Source organism: Podarcis bocagei (genome assembly GCF_964188305.1).
Source record: "Podarcis bocagei genome assembly, chromosome: 7".
Taxonomy (NCBI): Eukaryota; Metazoa; Chordata; class Lepidosauria; order Squamata; family Lacertidae; genus Podarcis; species Podarcis bocagei.
The window spans coordinates 38,194,734-38,219,272 of NC_138132.1; the positions used below are offsets into that span (position 1 = coordinate 38,194,734).

Sequence of the window (24,539 nt, forward strand, 5' to 3'; positions counted from 1 at the left end):
GTTTTGAACCAGAGCCAATAAGTCAGGCTCTGGTTCAAAACATTAAATCTCAGGCATCACTCAGAGAATCCAAAGTTTCAGCTTGGGTCTCCTAATTAAATGCTTCTCAGAGCACTTGGCTGCCATATATGTGTTCCCCATCCAAAGCGATGCTTCTCAAGGTTTCATGGAGGAGTTTTTCAGTGGCCAGTGGCCATAACAGCCACAGGGAACTTTGGTGTTAAAAGTAGCCCTACCTCTTGAGTACCAGATGCTAGGAATAAACATGTGCAGGCCATAGTCAACAGCTTTTAGAAGCCTATGGGTTGTGACTGTTGGAAACAGAGTGCATGACTACATCAGCAGCCATCTTGTGGCTTCTGGGTGTTCTGGGCTAAAATTCACACCAGCCTCAGCCATTATGGCCATGTAGATGGCACCTGTAGTCCAAAATATCTAGAATGCACCAGGTTGGAGAGGTCTCTTATAGATGGTCCTTGGTCTGACCCAGCAAAGTAATACTTCTGTTTTGAATACTTGAATCATTTCCCTGGGAGAACAGAATTTGTGGCAATGGACTCTACGTTACTGGGAGCAGAATAATTTGCTTGTGTGTCCTGCGCACTATTTTAGCTTTTGTGGGCTGATGCTGAAGTAAGACCTGAGTTGGGATGCAGGTGGGAGCTGCAGGGAGGCTTTGCCCTCAAAGCTCCAACACCCATTTAGGGGAATCCCAATGAAACAGTTGGCTAGAGCTGATTAAAAAGCTCTATCAACTACTTGTAAAAAGGCTTTTCGGGTAGCTTCAGGCTATTAAACTCAGAAGCTGTTATGTTATTCCAGGCTAACCCACCTTCTTTGTAAAGTAGCCAAGAGGAATGTAATGGGCATAACATATTAATTCAAGCAAAGCTTTTGACCTAATCCCATGTGACTTCTTAAGTTCTTCAGGGGGAAACGTGAACTGGAACAACTTAGTGTAAGGAGTTGGATACGCATGGTGATAGAAGAAAATTGGATTGAACTAGGAGACCAGTGACTATTTCTCTCCAGCTCTTAGGCTTCTCATAATATATGCACAATTCATTTTGCATGCATTGGAAGTGTTGTATGCATTTGGGAGGAATTTGGAGTAGCTTCATATTAATTACTTTCCCTAAAACAAATCTAAGTGTAAAAAAAGAAAAGCCTTTATCTTGTAACATGTGATGGTCAGAACATATTTGCATTCTTCTGAAAATATACTGCTGAGGCAGACAAGAATGTACGGTGGCTGCTCAATCCCTATCCCATTGCATAAAAACAGATTCACTCCTTCCCTTCCACGGGCACCAGTCACTGCATAGAGGCAAAACTTGTGTGTTGAATAGTAAGATTCTAGCCCTTATTGTTGTAGATGAAAAACTGAAGATGCAGAGTCAGTGTGTACTTAAAACTAAGAAACCAGAAGGAGATTGGGACAAAGTGGCCGATTCCACTAGTTTAGCCTGGGCTCCCCAATGCAGCACCTGTGGATACCAACTTTTAATTTTTTTAATGATGTTTCTGGCTGGTGTGTGTTGGGGGCCTACTTTTTGTCTTATTCGGTGGGGTATAGGTGATTTGCTTGTTGGGTTTTTTGGGTGGGGATGTTTCTGAGTATTGCTAGCTTTTCTTTGATGGAATGGGTACTTTTGTTGCCTATGACAATACTTTAAAAGGTGCCTCTGGGCCCATAAACATTGGGACCTTTGTATAGACATAGGACTTTTTTACTTGACCCTGTTCTCTGCTTCACTTCATGGCTCCTGATAATCCACCCCATGCCTTACTTGCCAATGCTGCTGATCTTTCTCCTCAAAATCTCATTCTTCCTCTGAATGATTTATTCAGGTTTCACTGTTGGGTAGCATTTTTGGAGTAGTATTGTGCAGGAGCTATGTTCACCCTCCTACCACATCCTTGTTTTTATGTAATAGGTGTCCTAATCTTGACTGCTGCCAATAGCAAATGCTTGACAGCCTTATAGTTTGAAGGTTGGGGGCGCCCAAGCACATGATTAATGACATTGACACTCTCACCCCCCAAAAAAAACCCTTCCCTTTTTTTCAATGCCGGTCCCAACATAGCTCACTGATGATTGCCTGAGACAAAATCAGAAAGCCCATCAGGCCATGTGCTCGCTTGTTCTTTTATATTGGAGATGGCTTGGTGTGATTGTCAGGCTAGATTCCAGGGATCTTCCACCTCAAATGATGAGAGCAGGATAATTGTTTCCCAGGCAGGAACAGATTGTTAGAACATGGCTATTTTCCCCAGGCAGCTTAGCCTCAATTCAGCATTATGACTCCTTTGATGTGTATACTTACACAGTGTAGTTGGGGCTTTGATGCTACTAAACACTCCTCTAGACTTGACACCACTTTACTTGATAGGCTTTGAGGGGGGCATTGCAACACGTGCTGGTGGGGAAAGGCTAAAGTACGGTTGTACTGTTGTGTGATGCAACCTGACAGTTTGGCCTCTTGGAAAGAGCTTTGCTTGCAAAGAAATGGGAAGTGCCCCGATATTTGCAAATGCTGCCCTGTGGTTCTGTCAAGGGGAGCAAAAAGAAGCAAAAAGGCTCTGTGGTCTGTGATGGCTCCATGGCCACATGAATAAATGGCTTTGCCCCATGCCCCCCACCCCCAGCATTTCACTAGATTCATCTCAGTTGAGGTTAAGATCTGTGATGTAAACGGATTCCTAAATTTGAAATTGGCTTAATTCCCAGGCTACCGGCTCCACTAGGAAACGATCAGTGCAGAAATCTGCCCATTCTCTGCTCCTCCAACTTTGTAGAGCTTAATTTCCAAGAGTGAGTGTTACATGTTGAAGGAATTCTTAAGCTCCATTGGCTTTTTCTCAGGCCTTTGTGGTGAGATGCCATTTAGTTCTGCTGCTTTATGCTGCTGCTGCTTTAGCAAAAAAACAAAACAACCTGTGTTGCATAAGTCTACCTGCGCTGCTCAAGTCATGCTTCAGTGGAGTCTGAATCCTTGAAAGACCACTTCTCTGCTAGTATACCTTTATGAGCATGCTGCTCAACTCAGTCTCAACAGTTGCCTCTTCACCGCCCACCCACCACAAATAAAAGCACTAGGCACATGTTCCTAGCCCCAGGCTGTCTTTTGTTACATCAGGCCCCTGTGCCATTTTCTCAGGAAGGCCCCTGTTGCTCATGTACATGACAGAGGTTCTGGGTTTGGGAGATTAGATTCTCCTGCTCCTGCTGCTCTCTTGGCTCTCCTCCCCTTCAGTTTCAGTGGCAAGAAGGCCTGGTGATGTGGCTGGCTGCACAATTCAGCTCTGTGTACTGTCATTTGGATACTGAAAATAGAACAGGGAAGTCCCCAGAGTTGCAAAATGTGTGGATTGCCCCATGCTGCAGGGATGACCTGACACCTTGGCTTTCTCAGTCATGCCTGCAGTTTCTGGATGCAGATGAGGTGACAGCAACATAAAAACTCTGGTTCTGGCTGAGTCATACACAAGGGAGAATGCTCTTCCATTTGGCACATCTTAGCTGTTTGCCATTAACTGGTCTTGGTCTTGGAAGATAAATCATTTGTCCAAAGGCTGCTTTTCCTTGGCAAACGGTTAGCCCTTTTTGTGTGGGAGGGAGCAGTTCATGGGAATGTTTGAAAGATGTTCTCCACTTCAGGAGCTGGTACTGAAATGAGATGGGAAGGGGCAGAATCCCTTGAGGTTAGCTTTGCAGTTCTGCCTGCAACAGAAGCCAGGAAACCATCTTCCTGAACTACTTTGCCATTGTTGTTAAACTCTTCCCCCCTCTTCTCTTTCCTCCTCCAGCTTCAAACTCTAATCCAGGAGGCAGACCCTGGTGCTGATTACCGCATTGACAGAGCATTGAACGAAGCCTGCGAATCAGTGATACAAACAGCCTGCAAGCACATCCGTGCTGGAGACCCCATGTAAGTGATGGAGATCCCCTGCTTTTGCTACAGTTTACTGCTGTTTTAGCTTGGGCTGAAAGAAGCCTGTTAAACCTGGGGGAAGAGATGGACTCAGATTGTCTCTTACATAAAAAGAGATGTTGACTTGGGGTGAAAGGGTTTCTTGTGGGCATACAGGCAGACTTTATTATACAACAGCTTCTCATCACCCTTACAAATGCAAGCTGTGGGAAAGTACAGGCCAAAGGTAGACCACTATGGAGAAGCACATGTGCTTTAAAGCATGCAGTTACTCAGCTCCCCCTTTCTACAAATACCTCCTTCCCCTCCTACCAGTGAGATGCTCCTTGTTGCAATGTCTGGTATGAAGGCTCCTGAAGATTGCATATATCAATATAACATGACTTTCTTTCCATAGGATTCTTTCTTGCCTTATGGAGCATTTGTATACAGAGAAGATGGTGGAAGATTGTGAGCACAGGCTCCTGGAGCTCCAGTACTTCATTTCACGGGACTGGAAGTGAGTGCTGGGCATGGGGACCCTCAGGGGCCCTGCAGTTCTGTTGCAGGACTTTCTAGCAGCGGCAGTTGGGTCAAAAAGGTCTTGTACTGTGGGGTCATGGGTGGCTTTAATTCTCTAGTCACTAGCTAGAGGTTCAGAAAGAGTTCTTTTCATTCACAACTTGGAGTACTTGATGTTTATACATAACCGTTATTCCCCAAAATTCTGTCAATGCCTGCTACAAATTAAAGTAGAGGTTCTGGCCTGGGCATTACCTTCAAGAGCTGCCTCATAATGAATGTGCACCACAGGATAGTTCCCTCTCACCCCAAATTTCAGCCTCTGTCTAACTATGGAGGGTGTCTCAGTGTAAGCATTGTGTCAAAAGTAAAGTTTCCTGTACTTATGTATTATTAATAGTGTTTTATGAACTGTCAGCTCATTAAGAAAAAAATTGTGGTGATGTACAACACCATCAAGTTATAATTATGTTTTAACATCATACGATTATAAAAACATGAAATACAGAACAAATGGCTTAATGCTAACTGGCATTCTCTAAACACACTTAAGGCCTTTCTGATTGCAGTAGGAACAGTGTTCTAAAGTACTGCTTTTTAAAAACTTTAGTTTGCATAGAAACCAAATGAAAGTATGATAACTGTTGGATAGTTAGGAGGGCTTCTCCAGCTGATCACAGTTAGCTGGCTGGTATAAGAGCATAGGGCCTGTTTCTCATGAGGACATATTTCTTTCTAGTGTAGGGTTTAAATTGTTTTTGCTCCTTAAGAGCAAAATTCTTATGTATGTTCACATTCTTATGTGTACCAATGCACTTTTAACATCTGCATCAAATTTTATAGCCCCAAGTGGCTTACAGAAAATCTTCATAATCATATTAAAATCTCAGACTGCAAAACTGTTACACAGTTGGAATTGGTTGCAGTAAAAAAACACAGATATTTTATTGGCGAGACTTTAAATATGTCTCAGTTTTATTAGGTGACTCGCAACTTGTGTGCATTTAACTTGTGCAGTTGATGGCTGACCAGTTGAAATTGCACAAATTAAATGCATGGGCGTCTGAGAACTTAAACACTCTTTTTGCGCATTGTTTTCCCAGCACAAAAATAGCTTTTAAGCTCTCAGACTTGCTTACTGGGCTCTGGGAGGATCTTGAATGATCTCAGACAGTCCCATGAGATCTTGTGGAAAACTCTTTGCGTTGCCTGGGGGCGGAGGTGCTATAAGACCCATTCAGCACAACAGCTCCAGAAGGTAAGGATAGTCATGTGGGAGAGATTTGACTATATGTGTTTTTGAGTATATGCACTGTCCCTGGAACATAACCCCTGTGCAAGTTGCGAGTGACCTGTATGGCTAAATGGAAATTGTACCTATTAACGTTTTCATTTCTGATTTGCTACGTTCTAGAGGTGAAATGTTGTGTTGAAGTGAAATGAAATGCTGTTAATCTTAGGTGTGTGAAGAAAGGGCATTTTAGAACCTCATGGTGGCTTCACTGATTCTTCTACTTTGACAGACTGGATCTTGTGCTCTACCGCAAGTGCCAGGGAGATGCATCCCGACTTTGCCATACACGCGGCTGGAATGAGACGAGTGAGATGATTCCTCCTGGGGCCATCTTCTCCTGCCTGTACAGACATGCCTATCGTACAGAGGAACAGGGGAGGAGGGTAGGCACCAGTCAGTTGCTTTAGCAGTCCTCCTTTATTGGAAAATGAATGTGATTTGGGGGCATGAGCTAGTTTATCTGTGGCTTCAAATGTAAGCTTTGAATATCTCTAAGGCAGCAGAGAAACTGAGCAGGTGATACTGGGGAAAAGCACGGAGGCAAGCCAACTATAGTCCACTCTACAGGTCACCTGGATGCTTTGCAACAACTAAGTAGGTAAACAAATGGAGACCCCTGTGCTTCTGTTTTAACCCTCTGAGATTGGGGTTTAATGTTTGAGCCTCTGGAGACTCAAACAGGAGTGCAAGAATTCCCCTAAAAGCCTTTTGGAAGAAGCCTGAGGAAACATTTTTGTAGCTAAGGTATGCAGTCTTGCCTCTGCTTTTTGTAGCTGAGGTCAGTGCTGAATAGAGTAGGAAATCTCTTCATATGAAGGGTGAGGAAACAAAATAGGTGGCTTGTTGCATGAATGGCTGGTGAAGTTGTGATCACCAAACAGGTAATCAGTATCCTGTAGGTTGCAATCAGAGTGTGGTTGGTGATGAGCTGAGTTGCATAATCAGGAATTCATGTGAGTGCAGTTTTTGCTGGGTTGAGTCATTTCAGACTCGGGGGCTATGGGAAGAAAAAGGGAGTCCATGTGTGAATGCTTCCCCCATGTAAACTTTCCCCACAGGCAGAACTAGCATGTTTGGGAGAAGTGGGGAGTTCTCAAACATCACCTCCCACCCACCTGAAATAGTGAAGCCTTGCAAAAGGTGCACTGCACTGCATGACTTCCTGGGCTTGTATTCCAGCCTATAAACTTAAGTTGGGGAGGAGAAGACAGTCTGCTGCCTCTTCTTCTGCAGCCTAAGTGATACCCATATACCTTTTGGTTGCTGCTATGTGCCTGCTCAGGAAAGAACTGTTGAACAGACTTGGCAACTGCTCAGTTGCTCCGCAAGTCATTCTCCCTGTGGGGGAGAAAAATGGAGTAGTGCCTTGTTCCTTTTTTTCTGCCTTCTTTTTCTGCCAACATGAATTGTGGTGGGTCTCCACTTGCTATGTCTAATTAGTTTTTAGGTTTCAGTTGTAAAATCTGTGCAGGATGCCATGCACAGCTGCCTGTCCCTGGCACCGTTTTCAGAGTACCAAGAATTTTAAATCCCCAAAGAGTCCTTGCCATGCTCTAGCAGATCCTTCTGACTTCTGCTAGCCTGGAGATTTGAGGTTCTCCCTACCAATCTAGCACTAGGCTTGTTTGTCTGTATTTTATTGGCTTCTTCTCTTAAACAGCAAGCCAGCCCCTCCACACACGTGATGCCACGGTATCTCGTTCACTTTTTGACAACTTGTTTAGACTTGTCCTTCAATTAAACACCTTCTGTCTGGATGTGGGGACTTGTCCATCTAAACTGCAGGGAAGGTTAAAAAAATGAGGGGAGGGGCCTGCATGGGAGGCCTGCTCTGGGCCTGTGTGGGAGGTGACCAAGCATAGCATAAAGAGAACTTTACTTTTACTAATGCTGGAAAGAGCACCTTCCTTCCCAGATCTGAGCAGTTGGGGTTGTTCATCTGGAACAAATTTGTACACTTGTTCTTGGCAGCTATCCCGGGAATGCAGGGCAGAAGTACAACGAATTCTACACCAGCGTGCCTTGGATGTAAAACTGGATCCAGCTCTCCAGGACAAGTGCATGATAGATCTGGGGAAGTGGTGCAGTGAGAAAACAGAGACTGGACAGGTATCTCAAAAATTTAAACCAATAATCTCATGTTGAAATTGTTGTATAAGTTAGAAAGCAAAACACATTCACTTTAAATGCCCTGGTTCTGCTATTTCTTCATAAACATTTCTGAATTTTACTAAATTTTAATGTTCAAAAGTTTCTGTATTGCGTTTTGTGCTTCGATTTAGCTTAATTAGTGAAGGGAAGGCACTAAACCCATGTGTGCATCAGGAGAAAGCAAAGCATTGTTTGTCCCAATTTATCCAACCTAGAGCAACCTGGAGTGGTGACTTGCTGATCCCAGGGGTTATGTTGCATTGCAGAAGTGTGGTGTTGGTTGGGGTGAAACGAAAGATGTCCCAGAGACATCGCAAGGTGCATTTGGGTGGCTTTCAAGGGATTAATGAGATGAACCCATTTGTTCTGTGTTAAGATTCTTTGTGTCCCCTTTAGGAACTTGAATGTCTCCAGGACCATCTGGATGACTTGGCGGCTGAATGCAGAGACATTGTTGGAAACCTTACAGAGCTGGAGTCTGAAGTAAGTAAGCTTTGTCTGGAAGGGAAAGCTCCAGTATTGTAGTTGTTAGACTTGCACCATGTGAATGGCTTGCTGATTTTTGGGTTGCCCTCCCAAGTATCTTCAAAAGGGTGCCATTTTCATGTATTTGAGTCATCTAAGAAAGAAGGTAAAGTATCAGATCTTAATTGGTTGTCCAGATAAAGTAACTCAAGCCTGATATCATTAGAAAGGAGGAGTATTCATGTAAATGAGTCTTTCTTTCTTTCTTTCTTTCTTTCTTTCTTTCTTTCTTTCTTTCTTTCTTTCTTTCTTTCTTTCTGTCTCTCTGTCTCTCTGTCTCTCTGTCTCTCTGTCTCTCTGTCTCTCTGTCTCTCTGTCTCTCTGTCAGCTGTATGTGTAAAAGTTGTGCCTTTCTATGGCAGGTATCATTTCCTTAAAACGGCTGTGTTTTGGTCAACTCTAGTTAGCTTTTATTTGGGGCAGCAAACTTTAAGGCAGCCTTCCCCACCCTGGCCCCTTCTAGATGCTTTGGGCTTCACCTCTCATCATCCTCAGCCAGCACAGCTGGAAAAGCTGCTTTAAGCGATATTTTTTGCAACCTGTTCCTGCTCCCAATGACTTCTTACAGTAGCTGTTCTTGTCAACAGAAGTCTTTCTAGCTTGTCTCTAGGGATGCTCACATCCCAGGAGACTTTCCCACTCTGATGTACAAACATAACATGAGCAATAGTGTGAACTGTCAGAAAAACTGGGTGTGGCCTTGGGTGGACGTATTGCTTTCTCTCTCCCTCTTGTAGGATATTCAGATAGAAGCCTTGATGATGCGAGCATGTGAGCCAATTATTCAGACCTTCTGCCATGTAAGTAACTCTTCCTCATACTTGTTCTAATTTGGATAAGGATTGAGTGTGGAGTTCCTCCATCAGTATCAGTTGAGGGGATGAAGACCATAGCCATGTGTGTGCCTTGTAGTTCCCCCTTCATGTTAAGCATACCTTGCTGGAATGTCCATAATTCTCAAGGGCACAACCAGCCTTCTTGCATCCCCAGTTCCCTGCTCAGAACTTAGCCTTAATTACAGTGCTGGTTTGGATACCCAAAAGTCATAGCAAGCAGGTGCAAGACTGCATGTGTGCTGTGATTCCATGGGTGCACAGAATGGGACAGTGGTAATTCAGTTTTCTGGCCTTTTTCTTCTTCCATTTTCTAAAAGCAAATATCTGGTTTCACTTGAAACTCTTTAGCTGGTGCCTGCTGAAATATCTGAATATAAAGGGTGGGTGAAACAATTTCCAGTAGTCATGCGCAGGACTTTTCATTGTTAGTTTATTGATGCTCATCGTGGACAAAACCAGAATAAATTATACAGAGTAGGAACGAGTATGTAGAATTCAGCTATTGTTGCATAGTCTTTGTATATCTCTGGCATACCAGACCTAGTTAAATTGCAAAATGTGTTTATGGCATTTAATAGATTGTGTTGCATTTTTGGGTCCAGTGGGGGCATGTGCAGCTGTAAAGCAACTTGAGAGCTCTGGGGCTAACCAGCCCTGACAAGTCATTTTAACAATCAGGTTTCAAATGTAAGCCAGAGAGGTGCAATTACCTTCTCCAGCTCTAAATCATGGGTCTCGTTGCTTCCTCAACTGAGGTACAGAGACTTCCAGGAAGGGAGTTAGTTCCTGACAGGTTGTCATTAGTCTGTCTGTCTGTCCCATCCCCCCCAATATCCCATTCAGGAAGTGGCAGACAACCAGATTGACTCAGGAGACCTCATGGAGTGCCTCATTCAGAACAAACACCAGAAGGAGATGAATGAAAAGTGTGCAATTGGAGTCACACACTTCCAGCTGGTGAGTGTGGCTGGTTCTCCAGCATCCCCTAGTTTGACTGAGTCTGGGAGCCAGACAGCCATTATCCGTTTTCGCCCTGGAAGGCCAAAGGCATTTTCCTGTCTGCTGGAATTTGAACTGTTATGGCATAGTCCCCTTTTCAGTGCTGCCTTGGCTTATTTGCCACAAATACGCTTCTGGATGTTGACTGCTTTGTGCCTTTAACCACATTCCTTCCAAATCTGCCATTCTCATTCTGCAGTTGGAGGCAGGCAGTGCATGTGGTGGGCCCATAGTGATTTGGATGGGCATTGCATTCACCCTTAACCTCACAAGAAGGGATAACTTGAACTGAAGCTCAAAGATGGCAAGGCAAGAAGCAGGGCAGAGAGATGCCATTGACTGGGGCTGCAGTAGCAGATATTCTGTGAAAGGCTTCCTGACTGTGCCTGACCTTGAGAGGAGTCTGTTTGCTTTTCTTTCTTTAGGTTCAGATGAAAGATTTCAGATTCTCCTACAAATTTAAAATGGCCTGCAAAGAGGATGTCCTGAAGCTGTGCCCCAACATCAAGAAAAAGTATGTGTGTGTGTGTCAGAAATTTGGCCTCATGGCTTTTGAATGCTAGAGAAACTTTTGTCTCTTAATCAGAAAGTGGGTGATACCCAAGAGTTTTACACCAAGATAGCCTGGTGTTATAACACTTCTGTCCTCTTCAGGGTGGATGTGGTGATCTGCCTGAGCACCATTGTACGCAACGACACGCTGAGAGATGCAAAGGAGCACCAGGTCTCCATGAAATGCCGCAAGCAGCTACGTGTTGAGGAGCTGGAAATGGTAAAAGTTGCCCTCTTGTTACTCTGAGGCTTAGCAATGGCTTCTGTGGAGGGTTGCATCAGCTTGCGCTACCCTGAAAATATTTGGCTGCCCCTCAGTGCTAGTTTCCTTCTCTCTAATTACCATTTCTTATATTCTAAATCGGGCTTATAGCAGGCTTCTTTGCAAACATTGGCTTTTCCTGGCACCTTGCCACAAGAAGGCAGTTTTTGCTGAGCCAAAGCCAGCCCCAGCTGTTGGGGTTTTAGAGTCTTGTTCAACCAGCTCCCTTGGACCAATAGAACTGCAAGCACCTTCCTTCTCTCTCTCTCTCTCTCTCTCTCTCTCTCTCTCTCTCTCTCTCTCTCTCTCTCTGTGTGTGTGTGTGTGTGTGTCTTTTAAGGGATTTTTTCCAGAGCTCTCCTGGGCAGCCAAACTGAAGACTGCATTGCACAAGTGTGTTATATTTTGATTCATAGCTTTGGCCTCAAATAGCTGAAAGACTGCCTCTTCCCAACTGACCTTCTAGGGCAGCTTTTCTCAACTCTGGATATTCAGATGTTCTTGAACTACAATTCTCATCATCCCTGACCACTGGCCATGCTGGCTGGGAGTGATGGGAGTTGTAGTCCAACAAAATCTAGGGACCCAAGGTTGAGAAAAGCTGTTCAAGGGTGTTCAGACCTGTAGAGGGTAGTTCCGCCACCCTCAGAAGTTGAAGGAATGGCAGCCTGGGAGAGGGTTTTCTCTGTGACAGCCCCTACATTGCAGAAGTCCCTCCCTACAGAAGTATCTCTAGCATCTTCATCGCATAGCTGAAGACATCTCTTTCATCCTGGCCTTTGACTGTTAAAGTATTGTTTTGTGGGGCCTCTTTTGCTGAATTTAAAGCGTTCTGTTCCACTTGGAAAGGTTTTGCTTGCTTTATAATTATAACAGCTTTATAAATTTATATTATTGTTGCAATCCACTGTGCAGCATGAGGGTGAAGAATGAGTAAAGAGATCCTATTAAATAAATATATAACCTCAAGCGTGCTGATGGTTGCCTGCAGAAAGCTTCCTAGTTAGAAGATAAACACTTGGTTCTCTCATGGGCTTTTTACTTTTTTTAATTGGTTTTGTTTGCTTTGGATGTTCAAGCTTTCCACCTTCCCTTTGAGTCTGAATCCTTTTTCAATGTGATTCATCTTGCAGACTGAGGATATCCGCCTGGAACCAGACCTTCATGAGGCCTGCAAATCGGACATCAGGGACTACTGCCAGAACGTCCCCTATGGCAATGCTCAGGTGATCTGCCTTTTCAGTGCGCTCTCTCTCTCTCTCTCTCTCTTGATGTTTCTGCCTAGCAAGAAAGGCTTTGACCGGAATACATTCTGCATCAAAGCCCATTTCAGTCTGCTTTGATTTACAGACCTTTTGCTTGTACTCTGACTCACAGCCAAGTCCACTGGATGGGCTGATCAACTGCCTAAGCACCACTGGCAAGTGTTTCTCCAGCACGACAGAGCACTTCTCCATGGGCTCAATTTTCCTCTAGCTCTTCCTTAGTCAGTGGCTACAAAATATCTCACCCTTCCAAAGGAGGCCGGTTTACACTGAAACTACCAGGTTGACTGTTGAAGAAAGAGCTTTTACTCGCTCAGTTGAACTTTCAGCCACTAAACCTTCCCCCCCCCCCCAGCCTAAGTGAACACAGTGACTTCCATCTTATGAGTTGGCTTTTAATATAATTTATTTTGGTACTTCTAAACCCTCCTCAATTTAGCATCCTCCTTAGAATACTTCACCCAAAATGTGCTGTGGGCGAGACCTCCTCAGTGCCACTATTGCTCCTGTTTTAGATGAGGTGCTGCTTAAAATAATGCAGGGGTTTGGCTATTTTGTTCCATAGCCTTTGCTTTGTTATTTTAAAGCCATTGAGTCATTTACTTGCTCCCAGATTAGCAATGCTGCCATCTAGCGTCCAGTTACCCTTGAGATGTTCTATTTATTTAACTGCAGATTATTGAGTGTCTTAAGGAAAACAAGAAGCAACTCAGCACTCGCTGCCATCAGAAAGTCTTCAAACTCCAGGAGACGGAGATGATGGATCCAGAACTGGATTATACTCTCATGCGTGTTTGCAAGCAAATGATCAAGGTAAGGGTGGCTGGTTGATGAGAGGTTTAGAATCAGGCCACATCATGTTGCTTTCAGTGTAACATTTTCTCTCCATGCAAGAGTACATGTAGCTGACATTGCCTTGAAATAGGAATCCACATGGATTTTTGTAGGAAGATTTTTGGAAGTTTAAACTGGGTTTCTGCCTGCTGCTGCTCATGAAGACTTCTCAGTTTTGTTGATTTCCATATTTATTTGTCTGCAAAGGCAAAATCTTTCATTGGGAATTGGCCCATCTTGTACACAAACCCAGAGGCCATTTCTGCATGGCATGGGATGATTTGTTAATATTCACAGTAGTCTATGGTGCAAACCAAATCTGACCATTTTTAGTGTACAAGCTTGACTCTTCATTCTGGAAAGAGTCAAACGGTTCTAATCTTAAAACATCTCCTGACCTCAAGTATGTATTTTTAAATATCTAGTTATGAATATGCAGTTGATACTCAACCATATTCTAATCTTCTACCAGATACTCAAACATATCTGGTGAAAGATCAGAGAAGTAAAACTGAAATGGCAAAGTGTCAAACCCTGGTTGAGGGGCAAGCTTTTTCTCTCTCCTCTGCTGTAACTTCTGTAGAACTTCAGGCTTTCTCAGAACTTTAGGCAGGTGCATGCCCTAAAGGCCTGATACTAAAGGAGATACAGCAAAAAGGCTCTTGGAAGTGCAGCGGCTCTTTGATTTCTCTTCAAACTACTCAGACCAGCAAGAGGATCATATAGAATTATAGCTGAGCGAAGCCCCACTTTTCCCATCTTCCTGTCCTGTTCTTGGTTCAGTGTGTTTCTAAACTTTCTCTACAAAAGTACACTGATTCAGAGGTGCCGTTCCCACCACCTCTCCTGACATTAATGGGCACGGGTATTAACACAACACCTTTTAAGAATTCATTCCATGCCAAGCACCCTCTGGGTTGGCCTGGAAGTGCAGTGAGGCCTGACTTGTGCCTCTTCAGCACTTTGCATTCAGGCAACAAGAGTCCTGGCTTAAGATGGGAAGTGCTGTTGCTCTCCCCTTGCTGACTTGTTGGTGCTTTCTCTCCCTCTGTCAGAGATTCTGTCCAGAAGCAGATGCAAAGAACATGCTGCAATGTTTGAAACAGAACAAGAACAGCGAAATGATGGATCCCAAATGCAAGCAAATGATTACCAAGCGCCAGATTACACAGAACACAGGTAATGGTGGGGTTTTTCTTGGAATTGGGCCTGGGGTCTGCACTTAAGGGCTGTAATCTTCATTACCTGAAATGTCTGATATATCCCATCTGGACTACTGTAATGTGCTCTACGTGGAGCTGCCTTTAAAATGTGCTCAGAAATTTCAGCTGGCCCAAAGAGCTGCAGCCAGACTGTTGACCAGGGCTAGATATAGGGAGCAAATGATTTCCTTTTAAAACATTTCCAATGGCTACTGGTCTGTTTCCAGGAACAATTCAAAGTGCTGGTTATGACCTTATAAAGCCCTATACAGCTTAGATCCAGGCTATCTGAAAGACCATATTCCCTCATACAAACCTACCTGGGCCCTGAGATCTTCGGGGGAGGCCCTTCACTCAGTCACACCACCCTCACGGCATGTTTGCCGGGCACGCAAGTTAGGACCTTCTTGGTAACTGCTCCCAAACATTGGAACTCTCTTCCCAGAGACGTTAGACTGGCTCCTTCCTGGTTGCCCTTCTGCTGGCAGGAGAATACTTTTGTATTCCAACAGGCTTTTAGGAACCGACCTTTTTTAAGGAAAGGGCTGGTGCTATGATATTTTATAGTTGTTATTTATACAGGTAACTCACATCTTATGCTTATTTTACTTACACGATTGTAGCTTTGTGGGCTGGTGGTAAATAAATAAATGGAGAGCCAAGGAAACCCACTCTCCATTTATTTATTTCCTCCCCACACGTGTGCATAGTTGTGATCACATGCTTATCCTGCTTTGGGAAGGCTGTGGGAAGGCTCTGGCAGCGTCCCAACTTCAGTCTGCCAGACTAGACTGTCTTGTTTGCTTTGTTTGTGTGGCATAAATGTTTTGTCTATTCAGGTCTGCTGTAGGTATAATCCCCTCCAAGGCAAACTTTTCTTGAGTGTTAAAATAATTTGTCCTCTCCTTGCACAACCCTGTGCCTTCACCATTCAGCATTGCCTATTTGAAAACTGGTAGGATTTTTTTTAATTTGTCTTATAAAAACATCTGATTTTAAGTTATTACCTATACTTGAAACGTAAGAGGAGATTCCCTAGCCCAATACTAAAGTTCATACTGTGCATACAAAAAGTGTCAGGTTCAGTTCATCTCCAGTTAAAAGGATCTCTGAAAGAGCTTGATATAAACCTGAATTTTTAAAAATTGCTACCTAATGCAGAGATTTAGCTATGCTATAACTATGTATGTTTTCAGGTGTGATTGTATGTTCCTCAGCTTTTGCTGAATAAAGGAAAAAGTTTTAAGAACACCCCTTTCCCCCCTCCCCTGGGTTATTTTCCCATGGCATCGGGTTAACCATATCAGTCACCCACCCTTTGATAATTTCTACAGACATTATGAGAACAGCCTGGAAGCAGCATCTGTACAGTGGTGCCTCGCAAGACAAAATTAATTCGTTCCGCAAGTTTTTTCTTCTTGCGAGTTTTTCGTCTTGCGAAGCACGGTTTCCCATAGGAATGCATTGAAAATCAATTAATGCGTTCCTAGGGAAACCGCCTTCAGACCAGGTCCGGGGACAGTCTGTCCCCCGACCTCTTCTGAAGGCTGGGGGGGGAACAAGGGCTTTTCTTCCCACTGCCAGCCTTCAGAAGGCTGTTCTGAAGGCTGGCGGTGGGAAGAAAAGCCCTTCTTCCCACCTCCCGCCCCACAAGCTCCGGGGACAGGAGGGCTTTGCTGCCGACCGCCAGCATTTTAAAAGCCCCTGCTGTCCCGGGGCGATTTTAAAATGCTGGCGGGTGGGAGCGAAGCCTCCGCTGTCCCGGGGAGATTTAAAAATGCTGGGGGTCGGCAGCGAATGCTTCGCTCCCACCCGCCAGCATTTTAAGATCGCCCGGGACAGCAGAGAAGTCTCCGCTGCCCCGGGCGATCTTAAAATGCTGGCGGGCGGGAGCGAACGCTTCGCTGCCGACCCCCAGCATTTTAAAATCTCCCCGGGACAGCAGAGAAGTCTCTGCTGTCCCAGGGAGATTTTAAAATGCTGGGGGTCGGGAGCGAAGCGTTCGCTGCTGACCCCCAGCATTCTAAGATCGCCCGGGACAGCAGAGACTTCTCTGCTGTCCCGGGGAGATTTTAAAATGCTGGGGGTCGGCAGCGAACGCTTCGCTGCCGCCCTCCAGCATTTTAAGATCGCCCGGGGCAGCGGAGAAGTCTCCGCTGTCCCGGGAAGGCAGGCGGGGGGGGGGGGGGGAGCAAAGACTTTTGCCCCCCGCCGGCCTTCAGAAGAGGTCCAGGACCTCTTCTGAAGGCCGGCTGTGGGCGAAAGTCTTTGCTCCCGACTGCCAGCAATTTAAAACAGGTCCCCGGAGATTTCCCTATGGGCTTTCGTCTTGCGAAGCAAGCCCATAGGGAAATTCCTCTTGCGAAGCGCCTCCAAAACAGAAAACCCTTTCGTCTTGCGGGTTTTCCGTCTTGCGAGGCATTCGTCTTGCGGGGTACCACTGTACTGCTCTATTTATATGCAGTACTGGGCAGAACAAAAAAAAGTTGGAAACCAGCATGGTTTGGATAGTTGTCTTTAAATTTTGATATCCTTAACCCTGTGTGCATCATCAGTTGATAGCCACCACGGAAGGCTTTCATATCACCTCATCCATGACACTTGGCAATTATTTAGCAATGGCATGCCCTCCCTATCACAAGCAGGACCTACAAACCACACTTAAATGTTACGTATGAATCAGAGATAGTAGTTTGTTGTGACCCTAACAAACCACAGTGTAAAGCTAAAGCTTGTTCTTGGCTTCCTTGTTCTTTTGCATCCTTTGAGCAGAACAAACAACATTGCTGATGTGGATATGATGCTAAGCCAGGGTTTGTTGCTGCACTAGGGGAGGAGGGAAGCAGGAGGAATCTCCATATTAATGGTCAACCATGACCATGAGAGCTGGGAACCAAGTAAGCTGAATTCCACAGCTTGTTCCTTTTTTCTGTGCTCCCACAGGATTGTGGGCATCTGCCGAGCCTTGTGTGTATGTAGCTGGTTTCCCGAGAGCCAAGGCCTTGCAACTTGGCTACATTATGGGCAACTCAGACAGAAAGAACTCCAGTGCTAGACTGCTTAGTAAAAGTGACTCAGTTCTGCAGCTGGTGCCTCATTCCAGCAGCCAGTCTTCATCACTAATTTTGCTCCTTTCTTCCTTCGTAGATTACCGCCTGAATCCAGTGCTCAGGAAGGCCTGCAAAGCTGACATCCCCAAATTCTGCCAGAGCATTCTGACCAAGGCCAAGGATGATTCTGAGCTTGAAGGGCAGGTCATATCCTGCTTGAAGCTGAAATACGCAGACCAGGTGACTAAGGGGCATGTGTTTCACAAGGACCTAGGGCCAGAAGGTCCCCAAAGGGACTTGTTCTGCTATGTGGCGTGTGCCAGCCAACAAGCATGTTTAAAATACAGGCAGGTCTCAGAAGCTTAGGCCCAGTTATACAGGTTCTCTGGGAATTTGTTCCAGTGATCTGATTTAGTCAACCTAAACTTAAAAGTTACGTTTATTTAACTTGAAATTTAAAAAGTGTGCTGTGTAAATTTTACATGCTGAATAACTATCTAAAGAATTTTTCCAGCAACCAAGCATTTGAAATGAATGTTGATTAGGAGAGAAAAATATATAAAACCCACTTAATAAAACATTTTATGATGGGACAATTGAAATCATGCAGTTCCATACACGGTTTAATGTTTTAAGTAATAAGAGTGTTTAACATTAATTTTATCAAGTCCTAAAAGTTAACCACTTATATTTGGAAAAAGTTGTAACTATATTGAAATCGCACAATTCATTATGTTATTAGCTAATTTTATGGAACAGTGATTTTTTGGTAATCCATCTGGTGTCACTGATCAGCCTAAGTGCTGCAATCATTATGTTAAAAGGAGTGATGTGTAAAGCAGCCCCTGAGAGTTGAGAAGGCTTCTTCTTGGACCTGCAGACAGAAAGCAGAGGTTGAGCTGCTGGTAGCCTTCCTCTGCTTATCTTAACTCTCTATCAGCTAGATGGCCCTGCTCTTTTCCCTCATGAATATATTGAGGGATATTAGGAGACAGAATATGAGCATAGGTAAACAATGAAGGAGGACTTATCTCTGCCTTATCTCCCTGGAAGCATTCAGAATTCCCAGCTGTCAGAGGCTCACTTGCATGGGGCTTCTTCTGGTGTGGTGAATGTAACACATAATTACCCTCTTTGATCAGATTGCTTTGGCTTGCTGTATTCTTGCATCTTGAATTGAATTGCAGGTTTTGTCTAAGTGCTGCCTCATCTGATATTTTCCCATATGAAGAATTCTCCCTATAGAAAAAAGCCATATACGAAGCTCCCTTTTGCTGTCAAATATTGACTTTAAGAGATTTTTTAGTGCTAAAAAATGCACCAAAATTACATGATCGCTCAAGTTAGTTAAGATTAGTGGTTAATGGTTAGTAGTTAAGATTTGTGCTGAATGTGCATTAATGATTCTGTATAAGCACAGGTCTGAGACAGGGGTTTCCCCATTGCTGACTTGTTTCCACAGTGCTGGTGAACCCATATCTCTGCCCATCTTTAGCTCCTTCCCCTATGGAGAACCACTTCATATTTTAACTGCAGTAGAAACGCATTCATCATTAATGGGCCTAGGCTGCAGCAGAAATAAATGAAGGGAAGCTATGTGTCTCTAAACACTTAGATGTGCACAAGTGAGTTGTAATTAATTGGTTGTGGTTTCTGATATGTGTAGATTCCTGCTTGGGAACAGGCACCTCTTTTCCTTATACATTTACTTGGCAAATAGTGCTAAAGAAGGGTATCCAGGTTGCAATAGTTCCAGAGCGTTATGGTTTATCTGAGAAGCAGATAGGCTGGACAACTTTGGCTAGGAGGCTGGACAGTTTCTCTTAAAAAGGGCTGGTCCAATACATAATGCTGCAGTAGGCAGAATATAAAATCTCTTCCCCCCCCCCCAGCCCCCGGTCATAATACCCAAGGCCAACACTTATTTTGACACCAGGCAGAAAATCCTACAAGTATTTCTTCCTCTCTCCCAGGCAGGAAATATACAATAATAAATTAAATCACTAGCAATTTTCTGCTCTTTCATTACACTGAAAATCACTTGGCTGAGCCATTTGTCTAATGGCAGGGGATGCCTTTCTTTAACACTGGTAAAGTCTGGATTCAAGCAGGATTGATGTTTCAGTATGTGCACAGTCTATGCAAGAGCACAGTTGAAGGTGTGGGAACCAGTAACTATACTTCATTCATCTGGGTAGCAGGTAAGGCTCTGCAGAACATGTGAATGTTGGTTCTTCTCCAGTGGCATGACTGTTCTTGTTCTCACCCCTAAACAGCGTCTCTCTCCTGACTGTGAAGATCAGATTCGAGTGATTATTGAGGAATCCGCTCTTGATTACCGGTTAGATCCTCAGTTGCAGATGCACTGCTCAGAAGAGGTGGGAGCTTTCAAATTCAATCCTCCTTCACACTATATATGTTGGCAAGTTCTCATGAGCTCCTGGTAGTACAGTTTGAACTATGGCGATCTTGACTGAATCCCCCAGTAGTTTTAAATCACCTTGTGGTTGTCACCTTTTGTGGCATTTGCAATTTGCAGAGAACGGATTTGCTCCAAGAGCTGCTTGTAGAGCAAAGCGTTATGGGAATCCAGCTTGGCATTTTACACAAAAGTTGTTCGTATTTCATATGGAATCATCCTGTCCAGAGTTAAGTTGATATGTAAAGTTCCTCCCCTTGGTCCTTTTCATGCTATGAGGAATAGTGTGTGGGAGACTCCCTTGTTTCATCATAACTGATATTTAAGGAACTCTATGAGGACAAGCCTCCCATGAATTTGGAAAGGAACAGGAAGCTTAAAAGCAGGAGTAGACGGCCCCTAATAGTATTGCCTTGCTGAGCAAAGACTATATAATAGAAGCATAGAATCCTGCTCTTGCAGGGTGAAGAGTAGGTACTGCTTGTCACCTCTGCTCATTTCCAGAAATTGTTCCAGGCTCTGCCAGTTGGAATTTAGCTTAAGTCAGGGAATAGCTTCCAGCCTTGGCCTTAGGCAACATCCACAATAGAGGACCTCTGGATAATGTTGCTAATCCTCTGGGCTATGTTACACTGTAAGCCTTTCCTCAGTAATAAAGGGATAACATGTACTGAACCAGAAAGTAAGGTTGCATTTGTTTCCCTTGCTAGATTCCATGTTTTGGACCTTTTTTTATATAAATTTGTTCTATCTCCCTCCAAAAGGAGGCTAATTTGTTGGCCTGTGGTACTATAACCTAATGTATTTTATGTTTTGAAAGATTTCTAGCTTGTGCGCCGAGGAAGCAGCAGCCCAGGAGCAGACAGGACAAGTGGAAGAATGCCTGAAAGTGAATCTGCTAAAGATCAAAGCAGACATGTGCAAGAAGGTAAAGAACTAGGTGTGCTTCTGTGCTAATGGCAAAGGGGAGAATGCTAGATTGTGTACAGCTCAATCTGATGGCATTCTCCTCACTTCGGAAGTTCTTCGGCACTACAGCTCTGTTCTCTAGCTTGGATGTTCCAAGGATTCCTAGGGCTAGTTGTGATTTGCTTTCCCCTCTGTCACTGCTCCTGTCCACTTCAGTCAGCCAAAGGAAGGCATCCATTAGTTCCCCTTTGCATTTTTCTGTTGCCACACTTCAGCACATCCCTTTCAAATTCTGACTCAGCAACAGTCATAAATGCCTTCATCACTTTGAGTAGACTACTATAAATGTGATCCATTTGAAAGCAACTGGAGTCTTCCACACTGCAAAAAAATCTTACTTTATTTGAGAACTGCTCAGGGCTATAAACCAGGGTTTAAGTATTCCAAGTATAATGAAGCAGCAGGAGGATGAGTAAGTTAAGATGAAATATGCAAATCATTATATTGAGGGTGCATTGCAATTTTCTGCCCTTCTAGGAGGTGCTCAACATGTTGAAGGAGAGTAAAGCTGATATCTTTGTGGACCCCGTCCTTCATACGGCCTGTGCCCTTGACATCAAGCACCACTGTGCTGCCATCCCACCAGGAAGAGGGCGACGTAAGTCTTACAGCTTGCTAAGAAGCCCAGGAAGCATCTCTGCCACCAGTGGTGCTACTTCCACAGAGTCAATCGTTTTTAGTCTTCTGTTCCTGCTCTTGGTATTGAACAAGTCTAGGCACAATTGCACTCTACACAACTTTGCTTAGGATAGATTTGTACACTTCCTAGAGGTGTGAAGGACTAGTGGATAGAATCCCCCCACCAGTGGTAAAAATCAGTATACGTGGGGGGGAAACAGAGGAACTTTAATACAACTTTCATCATCATTGTTTAGATTAATGAGTAAAATCTTTTCTAAGCAATACGTATTTTCTTAAAATATATATAAAATATGTTAAACACAGGGGTCACCAATGTGGTGCCCGCATGCACCCCTGATTATTTTGCCTGGTGCCCATGAAATCTCTGAGCCCCCCAGTGCTCCCCCCCCCATGAAGTGGTGCAATGATCGTTACCTGTTTTGTCACCTTGAGAAACGCATAATAGCAAGAAGGTGGGAAGATCAAGATCATGATGATCTGAGAAAAACTGTGCCTTCAATCATTTGTAACACTCTTTCCTCTGTTCTGCAGAGATGTCTTGTCTGATGGAGGCCCTGGAGGACAAGCGTGTGAGGTTGCAGCCTGAGTGTAAGAAGCGCCTTAATGACCGAATTGAAATGTGGAGCTACGCTGCCAAGGTGAGTAAAGCTGCTCACTTTATTCCTCCAGGAAGACCTCTTCTGGGTGCCTAGGGATTGTTTGGGCTGGGTGTTCATCAGTATGCGGATGATACCCAGCTCTACCTCTCTTTTAAATCAGAACCAGTAAAGGCGGTGAAGGTCCTGTGTGAGTGTCTGGAGGCGGTTGGAGGATGGATGGCGGCTAACAGATTGAGGTTGAATCCTGACAAGACAGAAGTACTGTTTTTGGGGGACAGGAGGCAGGCAGGTGTGGAGGATTCCCTGGTCCTGAATGGGGTAACTGTGCCCCTGAAGGACCAGGTGCGCAGCCTGGGAGTCATTCTGGACTCACAGCTGTCCATGGAGGCACAGGTCAAATCTGTGTCCAGGGCAGCTGTTTACCAGCTCCATCTGGTACGTAGGCTGAGACCCTATCTGCCTGCGGACTGTCTCGCCAGAGTGGTGCATGCTCTGGTTATCTCCCGCTTGGACTACTGCAATGCACTCTACGTGGGGCTACCTTTGAAGGTGACTCGGAAACTACAACTAATCCAGAATGCGGCAGCTAGACTGGTGACTGGGAGCGGCCGCCGAGACCATATAACACCGGTCTTGAAAGACCTGCATTGGCTCCCAGTACGTTTCCGAGCACAATTCAAAGTGTTGGTGCTGACCTTTAAAGCCCTAAACGGCCTCGGTCCAGTATACCTGAAGGAGCGTCTCCACCCCCATCATTCTGCCCGGACGCTGAGGTCCAGCGCTGAGGGCCTTCTGGCGGTTCCCTCATTGCGAGAAGCAAAGCTACAGGGAACCAGGCAGAGGGCCTTCTCGGTAGTGGCGCCTGCCCTGTGGAACGCCCTTCCAGCAGATGTCAAAGCGATAAACAACTACCTGACATTCAGGAGACATCTTAAGGCAGCCCTGTTCAGGGAAGTTTTTAACGTGTGATATTTTATTGTATTTTTGGTTTTTATGGAAGCCGCCCAGAGTGGCTGGGGAGGCCCAGCCAGATGGGCGGGGTATAAATAATAAATTATTATTATTATTATTATTATTATTATTATTATTAGAGGGAATTGGAACAGATGGAAGGTTCCAGCATGATGCATGTGTTGGTGCTGAAGGCCGTGAACACATGATGGAATGCCGCTACTGTAATGACAATCCTTGACACAATATGCTAGATTGGTCTTGGAAGCGAGTCTGAGTTACCGGCATGGACAGCCTTAATATGCATGTCGAGCATGGCTCCTCACCACTTCTGTGCAATTCTAAGTTCCATCTGTAGAAAGCTATCCTTGCCAGGGCAAGTGCAGCACAAAATGTAACAGTTGCTGTTACAGAGCAGGGCCCCATCTCTTGATATCTGAGCTCCTGGCCCCTGAAATTGGGGGGGGGGGCGGGGAGAGAGAGAGAGAGAGAGAGAAATTTGGAAGGCCCAGCACAGGGCAGCTGTGGGAGGGCAATACCATCCTGCTGTTGGACAAGCATGTAGCACCCTAGTGGGGAATCCCCACTCCTCCTCTCCAGACACCTTGCTGCACATACCATGGTTTGTGTTTGCACACTCTGCTGAGGAGAGATTGGTTACAGAAAGAACATCCTGACTCTCAAGGGAAAAGCTTGCAGTTGAAAGGATATAAGGAGTGTAGGACTCCTCTTGCTACTTTTAGATAGATAGATAGATAGATAGATAGATAGATAGATAGATAGATATATCTTTATTGTCATTGTCCCATGCAGGACAATGAAATTGCAAAACCACATAAAACTACATAAAAACTACATAAAACTACCACAAAACTACATAAAACATTCAAAAAACCCTAAAAACTCTAAAACCCTATTTTAAAATACACTATACTGTAGAAACCCCTTATGCTGCGTTTAGAACCAGAATTGCATTTGCATAGAAACTGTTTCTCAGGCGGCTAGTCCTGGCCTTTATAACCCTGTACCTTCTTCCAGAAGGCAGAAGCTGAAAGAGATCATTTCTGGGGTGTGTGCTATCTTGTGCTATCTCTGCCGCTTTCTTATGGCACCTGGCAGCATAGATTTGATCTAAGGTGGGAAGAGTGCACCCAATTATTCTCTCTGCAGTCTTTACAACCCTGGATAGCATTGTTTTTTCCCTGGCCGTGCAGCTCCCAAACCATACACACAGACCATAAGTTAGTACGCTCTCCACAGTGCAATGGTAAAATGCCATCAACAGGTCCTTTGAGAGATTGTTTTTCCGGAGGATTCTCAAAAAATATAACCTCTGCTGTGCTCTCTTCACCAGGTCTTTGCTGTTCTCTCCCCAGGTTAGGTCGTTTCTCAACTCCATTCCCAGAAATCGAAACACTGAGACCTGTTCCACGCACTTCCCCTCAATAATAAGTGGCTGAATATTCAATTTACATTTCCTAAAGTCCACAATGATCTCTTTTGTTTTCTTTCAGTTAAGGAGTAAGTTGTTTTTCCTGCACCACTCCCCCAAC

General features: G+C 44.5%; 1 protein-coding gene across 2 annotated transcripts in view; it reads left to right on the forward strand.

Moving 5' to 3' along the window:
* GLG1 (golgi glycoprotein 1) overlaps nucleotides 1-24,539 on the forward strand; it is a 69,796-nt gene that overhangs the window by 40,312 nt on the left and 4,945 nt on the right. For both annotated transcript variants that reach the window (XM_081203364.1, XM_081203365.1), the window contains exons 9-25: nucleotides 3,811-3,932; nucleotides 4,333-4,434; nucleotides 5,960-6,113; nucleotides 7,702-7,839; nucleotides 8,278-8,364; nucleotides 9,144-9,206; nucleotides 10,086-10,199; nucleotides 10,667-10,755; nucleotides 10,896-11,013; nucleotides 12,189-12,281; nucleotides 12,996-13,133; nucleotides 14,210-14,333; nucleotides 17,504-17,646; nucleotides 19,683-19,784; nucleotides 20,646-20,753; nucleotides 21,272-21,392; nucleotides 21,968-22,074. In XM_081203364.1, coding sequence (XP_081059490.1) covers nucleotides 3,811-3,932; nucleotides 4,333-4,434; nucleotides 5,960-6,113; nucleotides 7,702-7,839; nucleotides 8,278-8,364; nucleotides 9,144-9,206; nucleotides 10,086-10,199; nucleotides 10,667-10,755; nucleotides 10,896-11,013; nucleotides 12,189-12,281; nucleotides 12,996-13,133; nucleotides 14,210-14,333; nucleotides 17,504-17,646; nucleotides 19,683-19,784; nucleotides 20,646-20,753; nucleotides 21,272-21,392; nucleotides 21,968-22,074 — 1,923 coding nt within the window. The remainder of the gene's footprint in view (nucleotides 1-3,810; nucleotides 3,933-4,332; nucleotides 4,435-5,959; nucleotides 6,114-7,701; nucleotides 7,840-8,277; nucleotides 8,365-9,143; nucleotides 9,207-10,085; nucleotides 10,200-10,666; nucleotides 10,756-10,895; nucleotides 11,014-12,188; nucleotides 12,282-12,995; nucleotides 13,134-14,209; nucleotides 14,334-17,503; nucleotides 17,647-19,682; nucleotides 19,785-20,645; nucleotides 20,754-21,271; nucleotides 21,393-21,967; nucleotides 22,075-24,539) is intronic.